The sequence below is a fragment of the Haematobia irritans genome, chromosome 5 (genome assembly GCF_050003625.1).
Source record: "Haematobia irritans isolate KBUSLIRL chromosome 5, ASM5000362v1, whole genome shotgun sequence".
NCBI lineage: Eukaryota > Metazoa > Arthropoda > Insecta > Diptera > Muscidae > Haematobia > Haematobia irritans.
In genome coordinates, this window is record NC_134401.1 from 114,289,243 (window position 1) to 114,307,111 (window position 17,869).

General features: G+C 30.3%; 1 protein-coding gene across 1 annotated transcript in view; it reads left to right on the plus strand.

Moving 5' to 3' along the window:
• Nucleotides 1–17,869, plus strand: part of Sdc (Syndecan) — a 263,979-nt gene that overhangs the window by 188,485 nt on the left and 57,625 nt on the right. The window contains exons 4-5 of the mRNA XM_075311725.1: nt 5,717–6,029; nt 6,617–7,174. Of these exons, the coding sequence (XP_075167840.1) occupies nt 5,717–6,029; nt 6,617–7,174 (871 nt within the window). The remainder of the gene's footprint in view (nt 1–5,716; nt 6,030–6,616; nt 7,175–17,869) is intronic.

Genomic DNA, 17,869 nt, shown 5'->3' on the forward strand with positions numbered 1-17,869 from the left:
AAATGTCAATACCATGTCTACATAACAAATGGTATTTCTTTTTTATTATAAATACCATTACATTATGCACGTATATTCTCCGTCTCTGTCTCTCTTTCTGTCTTTCTGGATCCTGCATTCAATGCATTTTTCCGCACCAAAAACAATGGCATGCAGTCGTAGTTGTATTGAAGCACCCAATCTATGACCATGTTGGTTGGGGTTTTTATGCCTTGCTATGGTCACGTAAATTCACATAGCGTTAAATCGTCTAAACCGGAAATGTATTTCACGCCATTTTAACATGTTCTACATCCATTAACAAACGAACGAACGACCATGCAAATGACAGTAAAGAAGTAAGTACTACATGCAACAAAAACACGCACAATAATCGTTTTTCTCAATTGATTTTTGTCGTTTACTAGGAGAGTAGATATCTACACATACGTATACATATGCATATATTGCATTCAATGTGGGAGAACGAGTTAGTCTAAAGGGAGAATATGAAAGTGCACATGTACTTTTCCACTATGCCTAAATGTATGCTATACTTTTAGTATAAATGCTAGCAGCATTTACATACATAAATGCTTTTAACATATAACATATTTTTTTTGTCTATTCCATTTTATTTTCTTGTTTTTAGCTATAGAAATCTACAGAAAGCTTTGGCTGGTTTATCAAGAACCCATGTCTTTGTTACTTCTTTCCTTGACTTTCTTTGGGTTTTTTTTGTGCTTCATTCTTTGCACATTTTCACTCCCTCAATTCGCATAGTCATAAAGTCAAATGCTTTTACTGTTGTTGCAGCCGAAGCATTTGTTAGAAACCATTAAAAAGTAGTTTTTGTGCCATCATCATCATCATCATCGTGTTTTTTTATTTTAATTGCTTCAAACACAGCTCACTCTGTGTAGATCCCTAAACTTCCAACTACTATTCCATTTTCTACTTTGGTGTGGTCGTTTGCAAGGACTTGCTGATGATAGTTAATGTCTTGCGCTACATTAGCTTTGGTCTAGGAGCATAGCATAATATAGAGAGTAATTGAAACAGTGGGTTTTTTTGGGAATGCTTAAAAAAAAAAGATTTAAAGATTTCATCATAAAATAAAATTAAGTTAAATTTTATTCTTGGAATTTTAGGGTTGTTTTGTTTCAAGTTATTTTAAATTGAATTAAATAGAAATAAAAACTGGCGCCCGAGCAGGGAGAAAGTTTAAAATCGCCCTAAGGAAAAACTAGAAAAATCACCACCTAGCGAGAACTGAGTCCAATATGTGAAAACTCTCTGAACACCGTATCACTTCGTTTTATTGAAGACGATCAGCCCTTTGGTAATTATCGGAATGTCCATCGAAGATCCTTCGGCACATTACGAAAGGAACTGAATTAAATTAGAAAATGACGACCGATCAGAGCCGAATTACTTGACTGAATCTACGTGGTAACGAATATCGGCGCGTTGGGCATTGTCGGAAAGCAGGAATGTTCATCGAAGGCCGTACTGTCGAGCATTGGAGAAAGCCCATTCGCTGAGATGGTACGACTAAAAGCAATCTCGGATATAGACTTTAGGGTCTTGAAGATGACCGAAGAGCCGAGAAAAGAGGTCATCGTTTCCCCCGAAAAATTTCAATTTACCGCGAGACTTGAAGCTTGGGTATTACAATATCTTTAGTTACTAATAGGTTCTAATTGCGGCTCATTGTAAGAATTGAATTAAATTAACAAAATGGCACCCGATCAGGGACGAAGTTTCAAATCGACCTAGGTCAGAATTAATGGCGATTTTGATTGGGATGAAGGGTGAAACATTCTCGGATTTGATTGCAAAATATGAAAGACACTGTCATAGATTTTGGATCATGTATCCCTCAAAATATTATGAATTTACAATAACTTTGGAATGAGACTATCATTTAGGCGAAAATAACACCAACGCGCTAAAACAACCACCACACAGGAGAAACGAGGCAAATACATGTGACAACTCTCTGAATACCGAAACACTTGTTTGGATCTTTTTCTTTACGAAGAGCAGCTCCTTGAGAAAATTTTTTGTAAAAATAAAATTTAAACACAATTTTCTATATAGAAATAAAATTTTGACAACATTTTCTATAGAAATAAAATTCGCACAAATTTGCTATAGAAATAAAATTTTGACAAAATTTTCTATAGAAAAGAAATTTTGACAAAATATTCTATAGAACAAAAATTTTGACAAAATTTTCTATAAAAATAAAATTTTCTATAGAAATAAAATTTTGACAAAATTTTCTATAGAATAAATTTTACAAAATATTCTATAGAAAAAAATTTGACAAAATTTTCTAAAGAAATAACATATGGACAAAATTGAAAAACATTTCTATAGAAATAAAATTTTGAAGTATAGAAATAAACTTTCGACAAAATTTTCTGTAGAAATAAAATTTCGACAAAATTTTATATAAATAAAATTTCGACAAAATTTTCTATACCAAAAAAATTTCGACAAAATTTTCTATAGATAGAAATCAAATTTGCACAACATTTTCTATAGAAGCACAATTTTCACATAATTTTCTATAGAAATAAAATTTTGACAAAATTTTCTATAGAAATAAAATGTTGCTTAAATTTTCTATGGAAATAAAATCGTGACAAATTTTCTATAGAAATAATATTTTAAAAATATTTTTGAGTGTTGTTGACCTATTTTATGTTTATTCTGATTATTAATTAAATTAAATTAAATTAAAAATCAGAATAGAAATAATATTTTGACAAATTTTTCTATAGAAATAAAATGTTGACAAAATTTTCTATAAAAAAATGGCATAATTTTCTATAGAAATAAAATTTCAAAAAATTTTCTATAGAAATGAATTTTTGACTAGATTTTCTATGAAATTACAATTTTGACAAAATTTTCTATAGATATAAAAATTTGACAAAATGTTCTACAGAATTAAATTTTACGTATTTTTGAGTATTTTCGACCTATTTCTATTTAATATAAATAAAATAAAATTTGGACCAAATTTTCTATAGAAATGACAACATTTTCTATAGAAAAAAATTTTTGACAAAATTTTCTATAGAAATAAAAGTTTGAAAAAATTTTCTATAAAAATAAAATTTTGAAATTTTTCCTATAGAAATAAAATTTTGACAAAATTTTCTACAGAAATAAAATTTTGACAAATTTTTCTATAGAAATAAAATTTAGAGAAAATTTTTTTTTATAGAAATAATTTTTTTTTTTAGAAATAAACTTTTCTATGGAAATAAAATGTTGGCATAATTTTCTGTAGAAATAAAATATTGAAAAAAATTTCCCAAAATTTTTAATATAAATGAAATTTTGACAAAATTTTCTATGAAATTAAAATTTTGATAAAATTTCCATAGATATTAAAAAAAAAATATGTTCTATAAAAATAAAATTTTACGTACATTTTGAAGTATTGTTGACCTATTTTTATTTAATATAAATAAAATAAAAATTGGAACAAATTTTCTGTAGAAATGAAATTTTGACAAAATTTTCTAAAGAACAAAAATGTTGACAAAATTTTCTATAGAAATAAAATTTTGATCATTTTTTAATAAAAATAAAATTTTCACAAAATAAAGGAATAAAATTTTGACAAATTTTTCTATAGAAAAAATGGCATAATTTTGTATGGAAATAAAATTTTGACAAAATTTTCTATAGAAATAAAATTAGCACTAAATTTTCTATAGAAATAAAATTTTGATAAAATTTCTATATATATAAAATATTGACAAAATTTTCTATAAAAATAAAATTTTGACAAATTTTTCTATAGAAAAAATTTTACAAAATTTTCTATAGAAAAAAAAAATTGACAAAATTTTCTGTAGAAATAACTTTTGGACAAAATTTTCTATAGAAATAACATTTAGACAAATTTTTTTATAGAAACAAAAATTTATAAAATTTTTATAGAAATAAAATTTTGACAAAAATTTCTATAAAAACAAAAGTTTTACAAACTTTTCTATAGAAATCAAACTTGCACAAAATTTTCTATAGAAGCAAAATTTGTACAAAATTTTCTATAGAAATAAAATTTCGACAAAATTTTCTTTAAATAAAATTTTCACAACATTTTCTATAGAAAAAAATTTTGACAAAATTTTCTATAGAAATAAAATTTTGACAAAAATTTCTATAAAAAACAAAATTTTGACAAACTTTTCTATAGAAATCAAATTTGCACAAAATTTTCTATAGAAATAAAATTTTGACAAAATTTTCTATAGAAATAAAATTTTGATAAAATTTTCTATGGAAATAAAATCGTGACGAAATTTTCTATAGAAATAATATTTTGACAAAATTTTCTAAAGAAATATAATGTTGACAAAATTTTCTATAGAAAAAAATGGCACAATTTTGTATAAAAATAAAATTTTGACAAAATTTTCTGTAGAAATAAAATTAGCACAAAATTTTCTATGGAAATAAAATTTTGATAAAATTTCTATAAATATAAAATATTGACAAATTTTTCTATATATATAAAATATTGACAAAATTTTCTATAAAAAAAAAAGTTTGACAAATTTTTCTATAGAACAAATTTTACAAAATTTTCTATAGAAAAAAATTGACAAAATTTTCTGTAGAAATAACATTTGGACAAAATTTTCTATAGAAATAACATTTAGACAAAATTTTCTATAGAAACGAAAATTTATAAAATTTTCTATAGAAATAAAATGTTAAACTATAGAAATAAACTTTCGACTAAATTTTTTATAGAAATAATATTTTGACAAAATTTTCTATGGAAATATAATGTTGACAAAATTTTCTATAAAAAAATGGCATAATTTTCTATATAAATAAAATTTGAAAAAATTTTCTATAGAAATAAAATTTTGACTAGATTTTCTATAAAATTTCAATAGATATAAAATTTTACGTATTTTGGAGTATTTGTGACCTATTTCTATTTAATATAAATGAACTAAAATTTGGACCAAATTTTCTATATAAATAAAATGTTGTCCAAATTTTCTATAGAAATAAAATTTTGACAAAATTTTCTATAGAAATCAAATTTTGACAAAATTTTCTATAGAAATAAAATTTTGACAAAACTTTCTATAGAAATCAAATTTGACAAAATTTTCTATTTCGACAAAATTTTCTATAGAAATAAAATTTTGAGAACATTTTCTATGGAAATAAAAGTTTGAGAAAATTTTCTTTAGAAACAAAATTTTAACAAAATTTGCTAAACAAATAAAATTTTAACAAAAATTTTCTATAAATTCAATACCATTAAAAATTTAAATTTTGGTATTATTTCGCTACTTGTAAAACAAAAATATAAATTATTACGATTTCTTGTTGTTCCACTGTCTTTTTAATCACCCCACAATACAAATGGTTTCTAATGAATTGTTTTTGTGGTTGGGTGGCAAATGTGTTTTTGTGTGTGTATAAGTGCATGTTGTAAAGCCTTAAGATTTATGAGACAATTAACACCATACATAGATCCATTTAATGCACATGGTGAACCATGTTAACATTTCACCATATGGCTTAAAATGTTATGGCCCTAATGTAATCGTTATAGGTCACAATTTTAATCTATATAAGATTGCGAAATTGCTCTATACAATTTAAACAATACAAAACTTTTTATATATTGAATTTTTTTAATAATTTTAATAAATATGAATTATTCTTTTTTTCCCCCTTTCAGCCCCATGATGATTTAGAGAAAGATCACGATTTCTCTGGTTCCGGTTTTGGTCCCGATGACGAGGATTCAGACGCCGATTATCATCATCACTCGCATACGCACACTCAAACGGGTAAATCAAATATAAATAAGAAAATCGATGACAACGATTTCATAACCTCAAGTAGAAACAATAACTATCAGAATCAAAATCATCATCAAACATCCTCCAGTGGCACAAACATTGGTAGCGGCATCACAAATCATCAGGGCAATACGGGCATCATCAGTTCTGGTGGTAGCTCGGGTGGCTCAACTGGCCTTAATACGATTGGTAATACTTTCAGGCATATATGCTCTGCCTTGTTTTTCTGCATTTTTTTCTACTTCTACTTCTTGTTCTTCTTCTACTACTAAGTACCTCTACTATTACAACATCTAATTTCTTTTTGGTCTAAACAAAAGTTTTAGCCCCTTTTTTACCTCAACAATATTTATTGTTTTTGATTTTGGTTTATTTTTAATTTTAATATTTTATTTTTTTATTTTTCTTATATTTTGTATAAAAAAACCAATCAATTCAATCAATCTTCTTTTGCTCATCATCAAAAACCGAATCAAATCTCTCATTAGAAACAAATAATCATAACAAACAATTTAATTCCTCTATTTCATTGTTAAATCCCTCCATCCAAACAATCACCAATATCACGACCATCATTGCAACTACCACCCCTCATACCATTACCCAACAAACAAACAACATTTTGACCACTACCATTGCCACAAACCGCATCGAACTAACATCACCTACACTTCCATCACAAACCATCGTGTCCTTACCGAAAATCCCAACAACAACAACAACTACAAAAACACACACCATCAACACCACTACACATATTATTCCCTATTCCCCAGACAATAAAAACCAACACCACAATCCACCCAACAAAGTTACCCCCTCCATTACAACGCAACACAGCGATGGCGATGATTTCGATTTGGACGGCGACATTGATGAAGAAGAAACCGGCGGTGGCCCACTATTCCATCATAGCGGCGATGGCGGTTTCATCCATCGTCCCGAAGATGATGATGATGACCACACGGGTGACGATGACGATGAAGATGATGGCGATATTATAAAGCCCAGCTTTCATGATGACTTGGGCAAAACGAAACCCTACGATGACCGCAAACCTGTTGTGGGCAACAAGGATGAAGATGACGATTTCGGTGAAATCGATGTCGATGCTGGCCAACCCATTGACCATGGCCATAAAAACGATGATGATATTGATATGGATGAACATGATGACCATGAGGATGATGATAAGGACGATGATTATGATATCTCGAAAACCAAAGAAGATGCTGATGACGATAGCCCCATCTATACCGATATCACTGACCCCACCAATACTGATTCATCATCATCATCCTCCACATCCACCTCGACCACCACCGATAAAAGACGTCAGTGTATACCCTTTGATTTTTCTTTATTCTTATATGCATATGATTTTTTATTTTTATTGTTTGGTTCTTTTTATTTGACATGTTCGTCCTTCCCGTTTGTTTTTGTATTGTAAACTTTGTTTTTTTTTTTTTGTTTTTGTTTTTGCTTTGCTTGTAGCCTTTTTTATTTTTGTTTTATTTAGTTTTTATTCGTATTATTGTTCTTTTTGTGCTTTGTATTTCTATTGCACTATTCTTTTGTTTTTTTTTTTGTCAAATATTTAGAATTCGAAATTGAAGGGCAATAATATATGCTGCGTTTAAAAACTAATATGTATACAAGCCTAAAAGTAGGCAACATATTTTAATATCAAAACTTTGTATACGTATACGATATAAATATATAATTTATTATATTTAGTTACATCTTAAAAAATACTATATTTTTCTTTTACGTATACTATATTTTTCTTTGTCTAAAAGTCTAAAAGTAGGCAACATATTTAAATACCAAAAATTGGTATATATACGATGTAAATATATAATGTATTTATTTATTTCATTTACATCTTAAAAATGTGCTTTAAAAGCTAATACGTATACGTATATTTGCTCTTTTCCCCCAGAGAAATCAATCCTAAAAGTAGGCAATATCTTTTCCATAATTATCAATCCCAAAAGTAGACAATATATTTATATCTTAAATCTTGAGTTTTACGAAAATGTTAATTTATATATATTTTTATACCCTCCACCATAGGATGGGGGGTATATTAACTTTGTCATTCCGTTTGTAACACATTGAAATATTGCTGTAAGACCCCATAAAGTATATATATTCTGGATCGTGGTGAAATTCTGAGTCGATCTGAGCATGTCCGTCCGTCCATCCGTCCGTCAGTCTGTTGAAATTACGCTAACTTCCGAACGAAACAAGCTATCGACTTGAAACCTGGCACAAGTAGTTATTATTGACGTAGGTCGGATGGTATTGTATAATAATGGGCCATATCGGTCCACTTTTACGTATAGCCCCCATATAAACGGACCCCCAAATTTGGCTAGTGATTGCTCTAAGAGAAGCAAATTTCATCCGATCCGGTTGAAATTTGGTACACGGTGTTAGTATGCAGTCTCTAACACCCATGCAAAAATTGGTCCACATCGGTAAATAATTACATATAGCCCCCATATAAACCGATCCCCCGATTTGGCTTGCGGAGCCTCTTAGAGGAGCAAAATTCATCCGATGCGGCTGAAATTTGGTACTTGGTGTTAGTATATGGTCTCTAGCAAGTATGCAAAAATTGGTCCACATCAGTCCATAATTATATATAGCCCCCATATAAACCGATCACCAGATTTGACCTCCGGACTCCGGAGCCTCTTGGAAGACCAAAATTCATCTGATTCAGTTGATATTTGTCCATATGGGTCCATAATTATATATAGCCCCCATATAAACTGATCCCCAGATTTGGGATCAAGCTATCGACTTGAAATTTGGCACAAGTAGTTGTTATTGATGTAGGTCGGATGGTATTGCAAATGGGCCATATCGGTCCACTTTTCGTATAGCCCCCATATAAACGGACCCCCAAATTTGGCTTGCGATTGCTCTAAGAGAAACAAATTTCATCCGATCCGGCTGAAATTTGGTACATGGTGTTAGTATATGGTCTCTAGCAAGCATGCAACCTATCTGGTTGAAATTTGGTACGTGGTTGTATTATATGATATTTAACAACCATGCCAAAAGTGGTCCATATCAGTCCATAATCATATATAGCCCCCATATAAACCGATCCCGAGATTTTGTTTTGGAGCCTCTTGGAGGAGCAAATTTCATCCGAGTCAGTTGCAATTTGGTACATTGTGCTAGTATATGGCCGTTACTTATATATAGCCCTCAGATAAATCAATCCACACAAAAATTGGTCCATATCAAGTTCATAATTCTATATAGCCCCCACATAAGCGATCCCCATATTTCAATTCTGGCCCTCTACGTGCCGTGCAAAAGTCTATATCGATTCGTAAATATTTGTAGACTTACCTATACATAACTTTTTTGTCTAATATATACCACGTATGGGACAACTCACAATTTAGAAAACGATGTTAAGAAGTTTTAAGATACCACAACCCAAGTAATTTGTTTGTGGATGACAGTCTTTCGTAGGAGTTTCTACGCAATCCATGGTGGAGGGTACATAAGATTCGGCCTGGCCGAACTTACGGCCGTATATGCTTGTTTTAAATGTAAAGATTCAATTTTTTATTTAATTTAAGGACGATTTCTTTAAATCAAAAATGTGTTTCCTTACTTTAAGGTAAATTTGTCTTAATTTAAAGATATGAAACTTTAACGAAGGGACGCAAATTTTCAAAATGTTTGTCCTTAATTTAATGAAAAACATTTCCCTAAGAAAAATCCTTAAGAAAAATCGTTTAGTCCATGTAAGCTTTGTTTCTATAATCTAGATATGACTCTAGAAAATTTCTCTATTTTATAGAAACCGCATCATTCACTTGGAATCAATACCAAAGACTTTAACAGAGGTGAAAACCTTTGGATTCAAGTAAATCTCTTTGGATTCAAGTAAAATGTCTTTATTTTAAAGAAGCCGCATCTTTGACTCGAAATACCAAAATCTTTAAGGGAAGGTCAAAATCTTTGAACCCAAGGAAACTTTTTTTGAGTGTAGCTATAAAGCTCTCTAGGAAATGTTTCTATTTTATAGAAAATTCAAGAACATTTTTGTTGAGTGTAAATACTCTCTTATTGCTCAACTCGATTTCACATTATTAAATGAGAAGTTTACCACTGTGGTATCACAATGGACTGAATAGTCTAATGGCGATTTCGATTGGGAAAAAAGGTGCAACATTCTCGAAATTGATTACCGAAGATAAAGGACACTGTCATAAATTTTGGATCCTCTATCCCTCACAATATTATGAATTAACAATAACTTTGGAATGACACTATTATTTGAGCGAAAATGCAATGAGGGAAAAAGAAGTGTAACACCAGGGCAACATATTTTTTGCGAAACGAAAACGCCCTAAGTGAGCCTGATATATCGGGCTGCCACATAACCTAACCTAACCTAAATGCTTCTTTAATGTTTAGACAATCCACAACTGTATATTCATCAACAAATAATGGGCCTTCGATAAAGTTTCAGAGATCTCCCCTTGAAGTAGGCAAATTGTAGTTTGGAAAGCCAACATGAATCGCTGCTTGTTCTGCGATAAAAATCGATTAGCTTTCTTTGGAGTCCTAATTAAGCTAAGTTAAGGAATGGGAAGCTCCACGATGAGGTTTCAGGGCCTTCGCCACCTCCATGCTGGAGGTTATAAGTTCCTAAGCTTTACCGAATTTTGTAATTTGTTAATATTTTAAAATCTCTATATGCCATAACAATTTTCGAATTCTATTTGCCAATTATATAATTTTATTCGCATTTTTTTTTTTCATTTATCTCCTTATTTCTATTGTAGTTGTTATGCATTTATTTGTTTGTTTCTATGATCTTTGATTGGCATGTATATAGTACGATTATATTTAGTAGACAATTTGAGTTTATTTGATCAAAAAAATTTAACCTTATATTTTTCACAGGTAAAATGATTTATATTTTTTTTTATTTATATAAATATTTATTTCACATAGCAAAAAATTTATTTATGGAATACCCTTTTTTTCAGTTTAATATTAATATTTTAAATTTATTGTTTTTTTTTGGTAATTTTTCCAAATGTCTTTACACAAAAAAAAAAACAAACAAACACACTGACATCTGGTCTTTGAAAGACAACAGAAAAAATACCTATACAACATTTACTGACTCTAACATAAACACACTTATGTTTTTTTTTTGCTTTGTTTCAATAACAAACACTCGAAATTTTTCCAAAAAAACCAAAAACCCTCTCGTTGTGTCATGAAATTTGAAAGCCCCTAAAAGTATACTCTAAACACACATCATTAGAGTTAAAATCAACGCACACCGAAAAGCCTTTTATTAAACACATCACATCGTTTCATAGGCTACCTTTCACACATACACACAACGGAAAGTCTCTTTAAACACATCACACCTTTTCATTCAGTCACTAACACTTATTTCAACCTTTTTCCATCATCTTTTGTCTATGGCAGACACATATCTCAATGCCCTCCCAAAACCATATGCTTTAGACTTTGTATGCATGTGTGTGTGTGTGCAAAATTGGGGGTATTGAATAGGTGTATATTCCTGCCTGCCATTTTCATGTTCATTATCACAGAGGCAGTTTATTTGTCCTCTCATACACATACATCCACACACATTCCAATGTTCATTCATTTATTCACCACCACCACCTTCAATTCACCATTCACATTGTCTCTTTCGTTTGTTGCTCATCCATCCGTCTATTCAGTTAGTTATTCATATTTGATCCACTCAACCCTTTTACCATTGTTAAATTTTCCATAGCAAAAAAGGAAAACAAAAATACAATCATGTTCATTGCTTTTTGTATTGTTTCATTTTGTCAGAATTCTTATACGTTTGATTATACTCTGTGTCTTTGTGTTTCACAATTTAATGTTCTTCTGATTCTACTTTCGTCCTTTTCATTATTCTCATAAAATTATTAATTTATGTTAATATTGTATATAGTACAATATATACATATGTGTGTGTGTGTTGTTTATATGAGTAATGTTTACTTCTTTCATAATTGTATGCAACCATATGTGATTGCTCATACATATGTATATAGTATAAGAGTATCCTTTTGGTTTGTTCCCATCTATCTTATTCTTACAATAATAATAATAATGTCATTAATTACCAACTGGGAAGATAAATGGTATTCATAAAAAAATTAATAAAAAAAATCTCTTTAAAGGAGAATATTTTGGTAAACAGCGTTTATTGAATTTTGCGAAAAAAAAAACTTTCATATAACCCCTAAAGAAAGTCTTACGTCTGGTGAGGTCGTTTATATTTATCATAACCTTCATTACTTTATACACAAACACAGTTCTTCCAATCCAAAAACGTCCAAACTAATTTGCCAAGAGTTATATCTACGATTGAACCGATTTAATTAAAATTCGATACTTTTATGCTTTGTATATTTATTGCACTTTTGATTTTTGTACCCTGCGCCACACTGTGGAACAGGGTATTATAAGTTAGTGCATATGTTTGCAACGCCCAGAAGGAGACGAGATAGACACATGGTGTCTTTGGCAAAAATGCTCAGGGTGGGCTCCTGAGTCGACATAGCCATGTCCGTCTGTCCGTTAACACCTTTTTGTAATCAAAGTCTAGGTCGCAGTTTTATTCCAATCGACTTCAACTTTGGCACAAGTATGTGTTTTGGCTCAGAATAGAACTCTATTGATTTTGGAAGAAATCGGTTCTGATTTAAATATAGCTCCCATATATATATTTCGCCCGATATGGACTTATATGGCCCCAGAAGCCAGAGTTTTACCCTAATTTGCTTAAAATTTTGCACAAGAAGAACAATTAGTACTATAGTCAAGGTTGCCAAATTTTATTGAAATCGGATCAGATTTAGATATAGCTCTCATATATATATTTCGCCCGATATGGACTAATACGGTCGCAGAAGTCAGAGTTTTACTCCAATTTGGTTGAAATTTTGCACTAGGGGTACAATTAGTAGTGTAGTCAAGTGTGCCAAATTTTATTGAAATCGGTTCAGATTTAGATATAGCTCCCATATATATATATATATATATATATATATATATATATATATATATATATATATATATATATATATATATATATATATATATATATATATATATATATATATATATATATATATATATATATATATATATATATATATATATATCGTTCGCCCGATTTACACTCATATGACCAGAGTTGCCAATCTTTTACTCCGATTTAATTGAAATTTTGAACAGGACGTAGAATTAGCATTGTAGCTATGCGTGCCAAATTTGGTTGAAATCGGTTCAGATTTAGATATATCTCCCATATATAGCTTTCGCCCGATTTACACTCATATGACCACAGAGGCCAATTTTTAACTCCGATTTAATTGAAATTTTGCACAGGGAGTAGAATTAGCTCCCATATATATGTTTTTCTGATTTCGACAAAAATGGTCAAAATACCAACATTTTCCTTGTTAAATCGCCACTGCTTAGTCGAAAAGTTGTAAAAATGACTCTAATTTTCCTAAACTTCTACTACATATATATCGAGCGATAAATCATAAATAAACGTTTGCGTAGTTTCCTTAAAATTCCTTCATATTTAAATGTTTCCCATATTTTTTTTAATAAATTGTGTTCCACCCTAGTGCATTAGCCAACTTAAATTTTGAGTCTATAGATTTTGTAAAAGTCTATAAAATTCTGTCCAAATCGAGTGATATTTAAATGTATGTATTTGGGACAAACCTGTATATATAGCACCCAACACCTTTGACGGATGTGATATGGTATCGAAAATTTAGATCTACAAAGTGGTGCAGGGTATAATATAATCGGCCCCGCCCGACTTTAGACTTTTCTTACTTGTTATAAAACAGAATTCGACATTAAAGGGCAATGATAAATGCTGCCTTTAAAAACTAATACGTATACTATATTTTAAATGTCAATCCTAAAAATAGGCAAGAAGGTTGCCAAAACCAAAACTTTGTATATATACGATGTAAATATATAAAGTTTTATATAAATTTACATCTTTAAAATATATAATATATAATTTATTATATTTTATTTTTTTTTTTTTGCATCTTAAAAATTTACTGTACTTTGTCTATTCCACAAATATCAATAGGCAATATATTATTATCTTAAAACTTGAGTTTCTCGAAAATGTCAATTTATATATATTGATACCCATACCATAGGATGGAGGGTATTAAAATAAATATATAATTTATTATATATATTTTTTGCATATTAAAGATAAACTATATTTTGTCTATTCCACAAATATCAATCCTTAAAGTATTATCTTAAAACTTGAGTTTCGCGAAAATGTCAATTTATATATTTTTATACCCTCCACCATACACCGAAAAAATTGAAGTGTTTTATAGCAAGAATGAACTACCACGTACGAAAATTGAACTAAATTTTACTCCACATTTTGAGATTTCCACAAAGCGTTGTTAAAACCAGGAAAATTTAATGCACAATATCAATCCTAAAGTAGGCCACATCTTTTCCATAAATATCAATCCCTAAAGAAGTCAATATATTATTATCTTAAAACTTGTGTTTCTCGAAAATGTAAATTTATATATTTTTATACCCTCCACCATACACCGAAAAAAGTGAACAGTTTTATAGGAATAATGAACTACCACGCACGAAAATTGAACTAAATTTTACTCCACATTTTTTTGGCAAAATTTAAATGATTTGTACCATTTTATTAATTCTTACACTGTTTTTAACCTATTAGAAAAAAAGTTAAAATTACCCATTAAAAGTATGAAAAATCCAAGTTAAAAAAATGAATTAAAAGAACTTCTTGGGTAGTTAAAATAAAGAACATCATTGGGAGTGCATCTTCTGGAAGTGCTTTTAAAGTTGTGCCTTTGGGCGAACTTCGAATTTTTTTTTGCTGGGGCTATTTTAAGTGCAAATTTGGACAACTAAATTTTACCAAAAAAAAAAAACAAAAAAAAAATAGAAAATTAATAAAAAAGTTAAAAATAATAATAAAAAAAATTAAGAAATCTCCGCTGGGAAACTTGTGCCGTTTGACTTTTTCGCTTCCATGAAAGTTCTTTTGAGAAGGTTTTGCAAATTACAAGAATTTCTAAGTTTTTTTGTTGAGTTTTAATGGAAAAAATATATTTATACGAAAATATATGCCAAACATAAAAACGATGCATAACATAAAAAAATTATTTTTTAGAAAAATATTTGATAAAAAAATTGCGGTTGGTGAGAGTTGAACCTGCGTTTCTTATTTTTTCGTTCATACTAATAAAGAACATCTCGAGAAGCAATTAGAATGTTATTCCTTGGTGTCGTATTACGATCATATCACAAACATTTGAATTAACCATTCGACGCTTTATGTTCAATGGCGTTTGTGGCTGAGTGTGCTAAAGCAATGCAAAGGATCCAAAAAGGCAGTTTTTCCGTCCTATGACAAGCCCATGTAAAATTCATTGGAGATGATCCAAGTTTGCACCAAGTCCAAACTAGTTTTTTTGGAAGCTCTTTTTTGCTGAGATGTCCATCCGTCCGTCCGTCTGTTGAAATCACGCTAACTTCCGAACGAACCAAGCTATCGACTTAAAATTTGGCACAAGTAGTTGTTAGTGATGTAGGTCGGATGGTATTGCAAATGGGTCATATCGGTCCACTTTTACGTATAGCCCCCATATAAACCGATCCCCAGATTTTGCTTGCGGAGCCTCTAGGAGAAGCATATTTCGTCCAATCCGGCTGAAATTTGGTATATGATGTTGGTATATAGTCTCTAATAACCAAGCAAAAATTGGTCCACATCGGACCATAATTATATATAGCCCCCATATAAACCGATCCCCAGATTTAGCTTGCGGAACTTCAAAGAGAAGCAAATTTCATCCGATCCGGCTGAAATTTGGTATACGATATATGATGGTATATGGTCTCTAACAACCATGCAAAAATTGGTCCACATTGGTCCATAATTATATATAGCCCCATATAAACCGATCCCCGGATTTTGCTTGCGGAACCTCTAAGAGCAGGAAATTTCATCCTATGCGGTTGAAATATGGTACATGGTGTTGGTATATGGTCTCTAACAACCATGCAAAAATTGGTCCACATTGGTCCATAATTATATATAGCCCCCATATAAACCGATCCCCAGATTTTGCTTGCGGAACCTCTAAGAGAAGCAAAATTCATCCGATACGGCTGAAATGTGGTACATGGTGTTAGTATATGGTCTCCAAAAGCCATGCCAGAATTGGTCCATATAGGTCCATAATTATATATAGCCCCATATAAACCGATCCACAGATTTGACCTCCGGAGCCTATTGAAGGAGCAAAATTCGTCCAATCCGGTTGAAATTTGCTACATTGCGCTGGTAGTTCTCCAGACGTCAGATTTAACTCCTGATATCTGCTATAACGGGTCGCTACCTGATTGCAAAAACTATTGGCGCAAATTATAATGACTATTGTATGAGCTGTCATGATGCGGAGGAAAAGGAATCAATTAAACACCTCTTGTGTAAGAGTCCTGCATTTTGTGTAAGGCGTAAGCAAATTTTAGGGACATATAGATTTAGATTAGCAGTCTTCTAATGTTTTTGGAACAATTTGGTTGGTTTAACAGAAGAAAATAATCGAGAAGGTTCAGCGGTTAAAACTAGAAGTGCCCATATGTAATAGGTAACATACTTTTAGTTAATGTGGTATCACAATGGACTGAATAGTCTAAGTGATCCTGAAACTTAATTGGGCTGTCACTTTAACCTAACCTAACCTATACTAGGTTGCTAGGCCGATAGCAACCATGCCAAAATCATCCGTATCGATCTTTAGTTATTATAGCCCCCCAGATAAATCGATCCCTAATCATAGAAAAATCACGATTGCCACTCGAGCAAAAAAAAAAAAAACTACCAAAATTTTGTTACTATAGAAAATTTTGTCAAAATTTTATTTCTATAGAAAATTTAACCTGTCACGAATTTGTTAGCTTTTGTTCCAAAAATTCTATGATTTATTGTGTTATGATGTTAATAGTATTTTCTTATACTAATGCAATAACATATCTGTGATTTATGGCAAAGATTTATGATTCAGTCTTTCCGCAAAGGTTATAAACTCAAGATAATTCCTTCAACTTTGTCATAAATCCTATAGAAAAAGTTTTTCTCCTATTGAGTTTTGCATTACAATCCTTTTTATGTACTTTGCATACAGCTGCTTTTTATCAGAACTCGAAGGCCACCTTTTTAGTTTTACGTGTTAAGAAAATGCTCTTTGAAATGTTTTTCAAGTATTGTTAGTTCAAAGTATTTCACATGAATAAAGAATAGGAAACTTTGCCTATGTAAGAAAATAAAAAGCATTTGACATATCAAAAGTTCGTTTTTTTTCTGTTTAATGGAATAGGTGTTAAAATGTTTGTTTTTTTACTTTTCATATTGAAAAGATTTTGTTCTTAAAGAATTTCTATTGCGATAAATAAAGCATATATTTAGGCTGTGGGTGGGACACAAGTTGGTTAGTTAGAAAATAAGTACAATATTGGTATGATAATTATAGAAAAATATTTAAATAAAACTATAAAACTAAAACTATATTTCTATGCCACTATATATTTATTCTATTATATATCAATTATATTTTTATACCCTGCGCCACACTGTGGGACAGCGTATTATAAGTTAGTGCATATGTTTGTAACACCCAGAAGGAGACGAGATAGACACATGGTGTCTTTGGCAATAATGCTCAGGGTGGGTCCCTGAGTCGATATAACCATGTCCGTCTGTCCGTCCGTCCGTCTGTGTGTGAACACATTTTTGTGATCAAAGTCTAGGTCGCAATTTAAGTCCAATCGCCTTCAAATTTGGGTCAGAATAGAACCCTATTGATTTTGGAAGAAATCGGTTCAGATTTAGATATAGCTCCCATATATATCTTTCGTCCGATATGGACTAATATGGA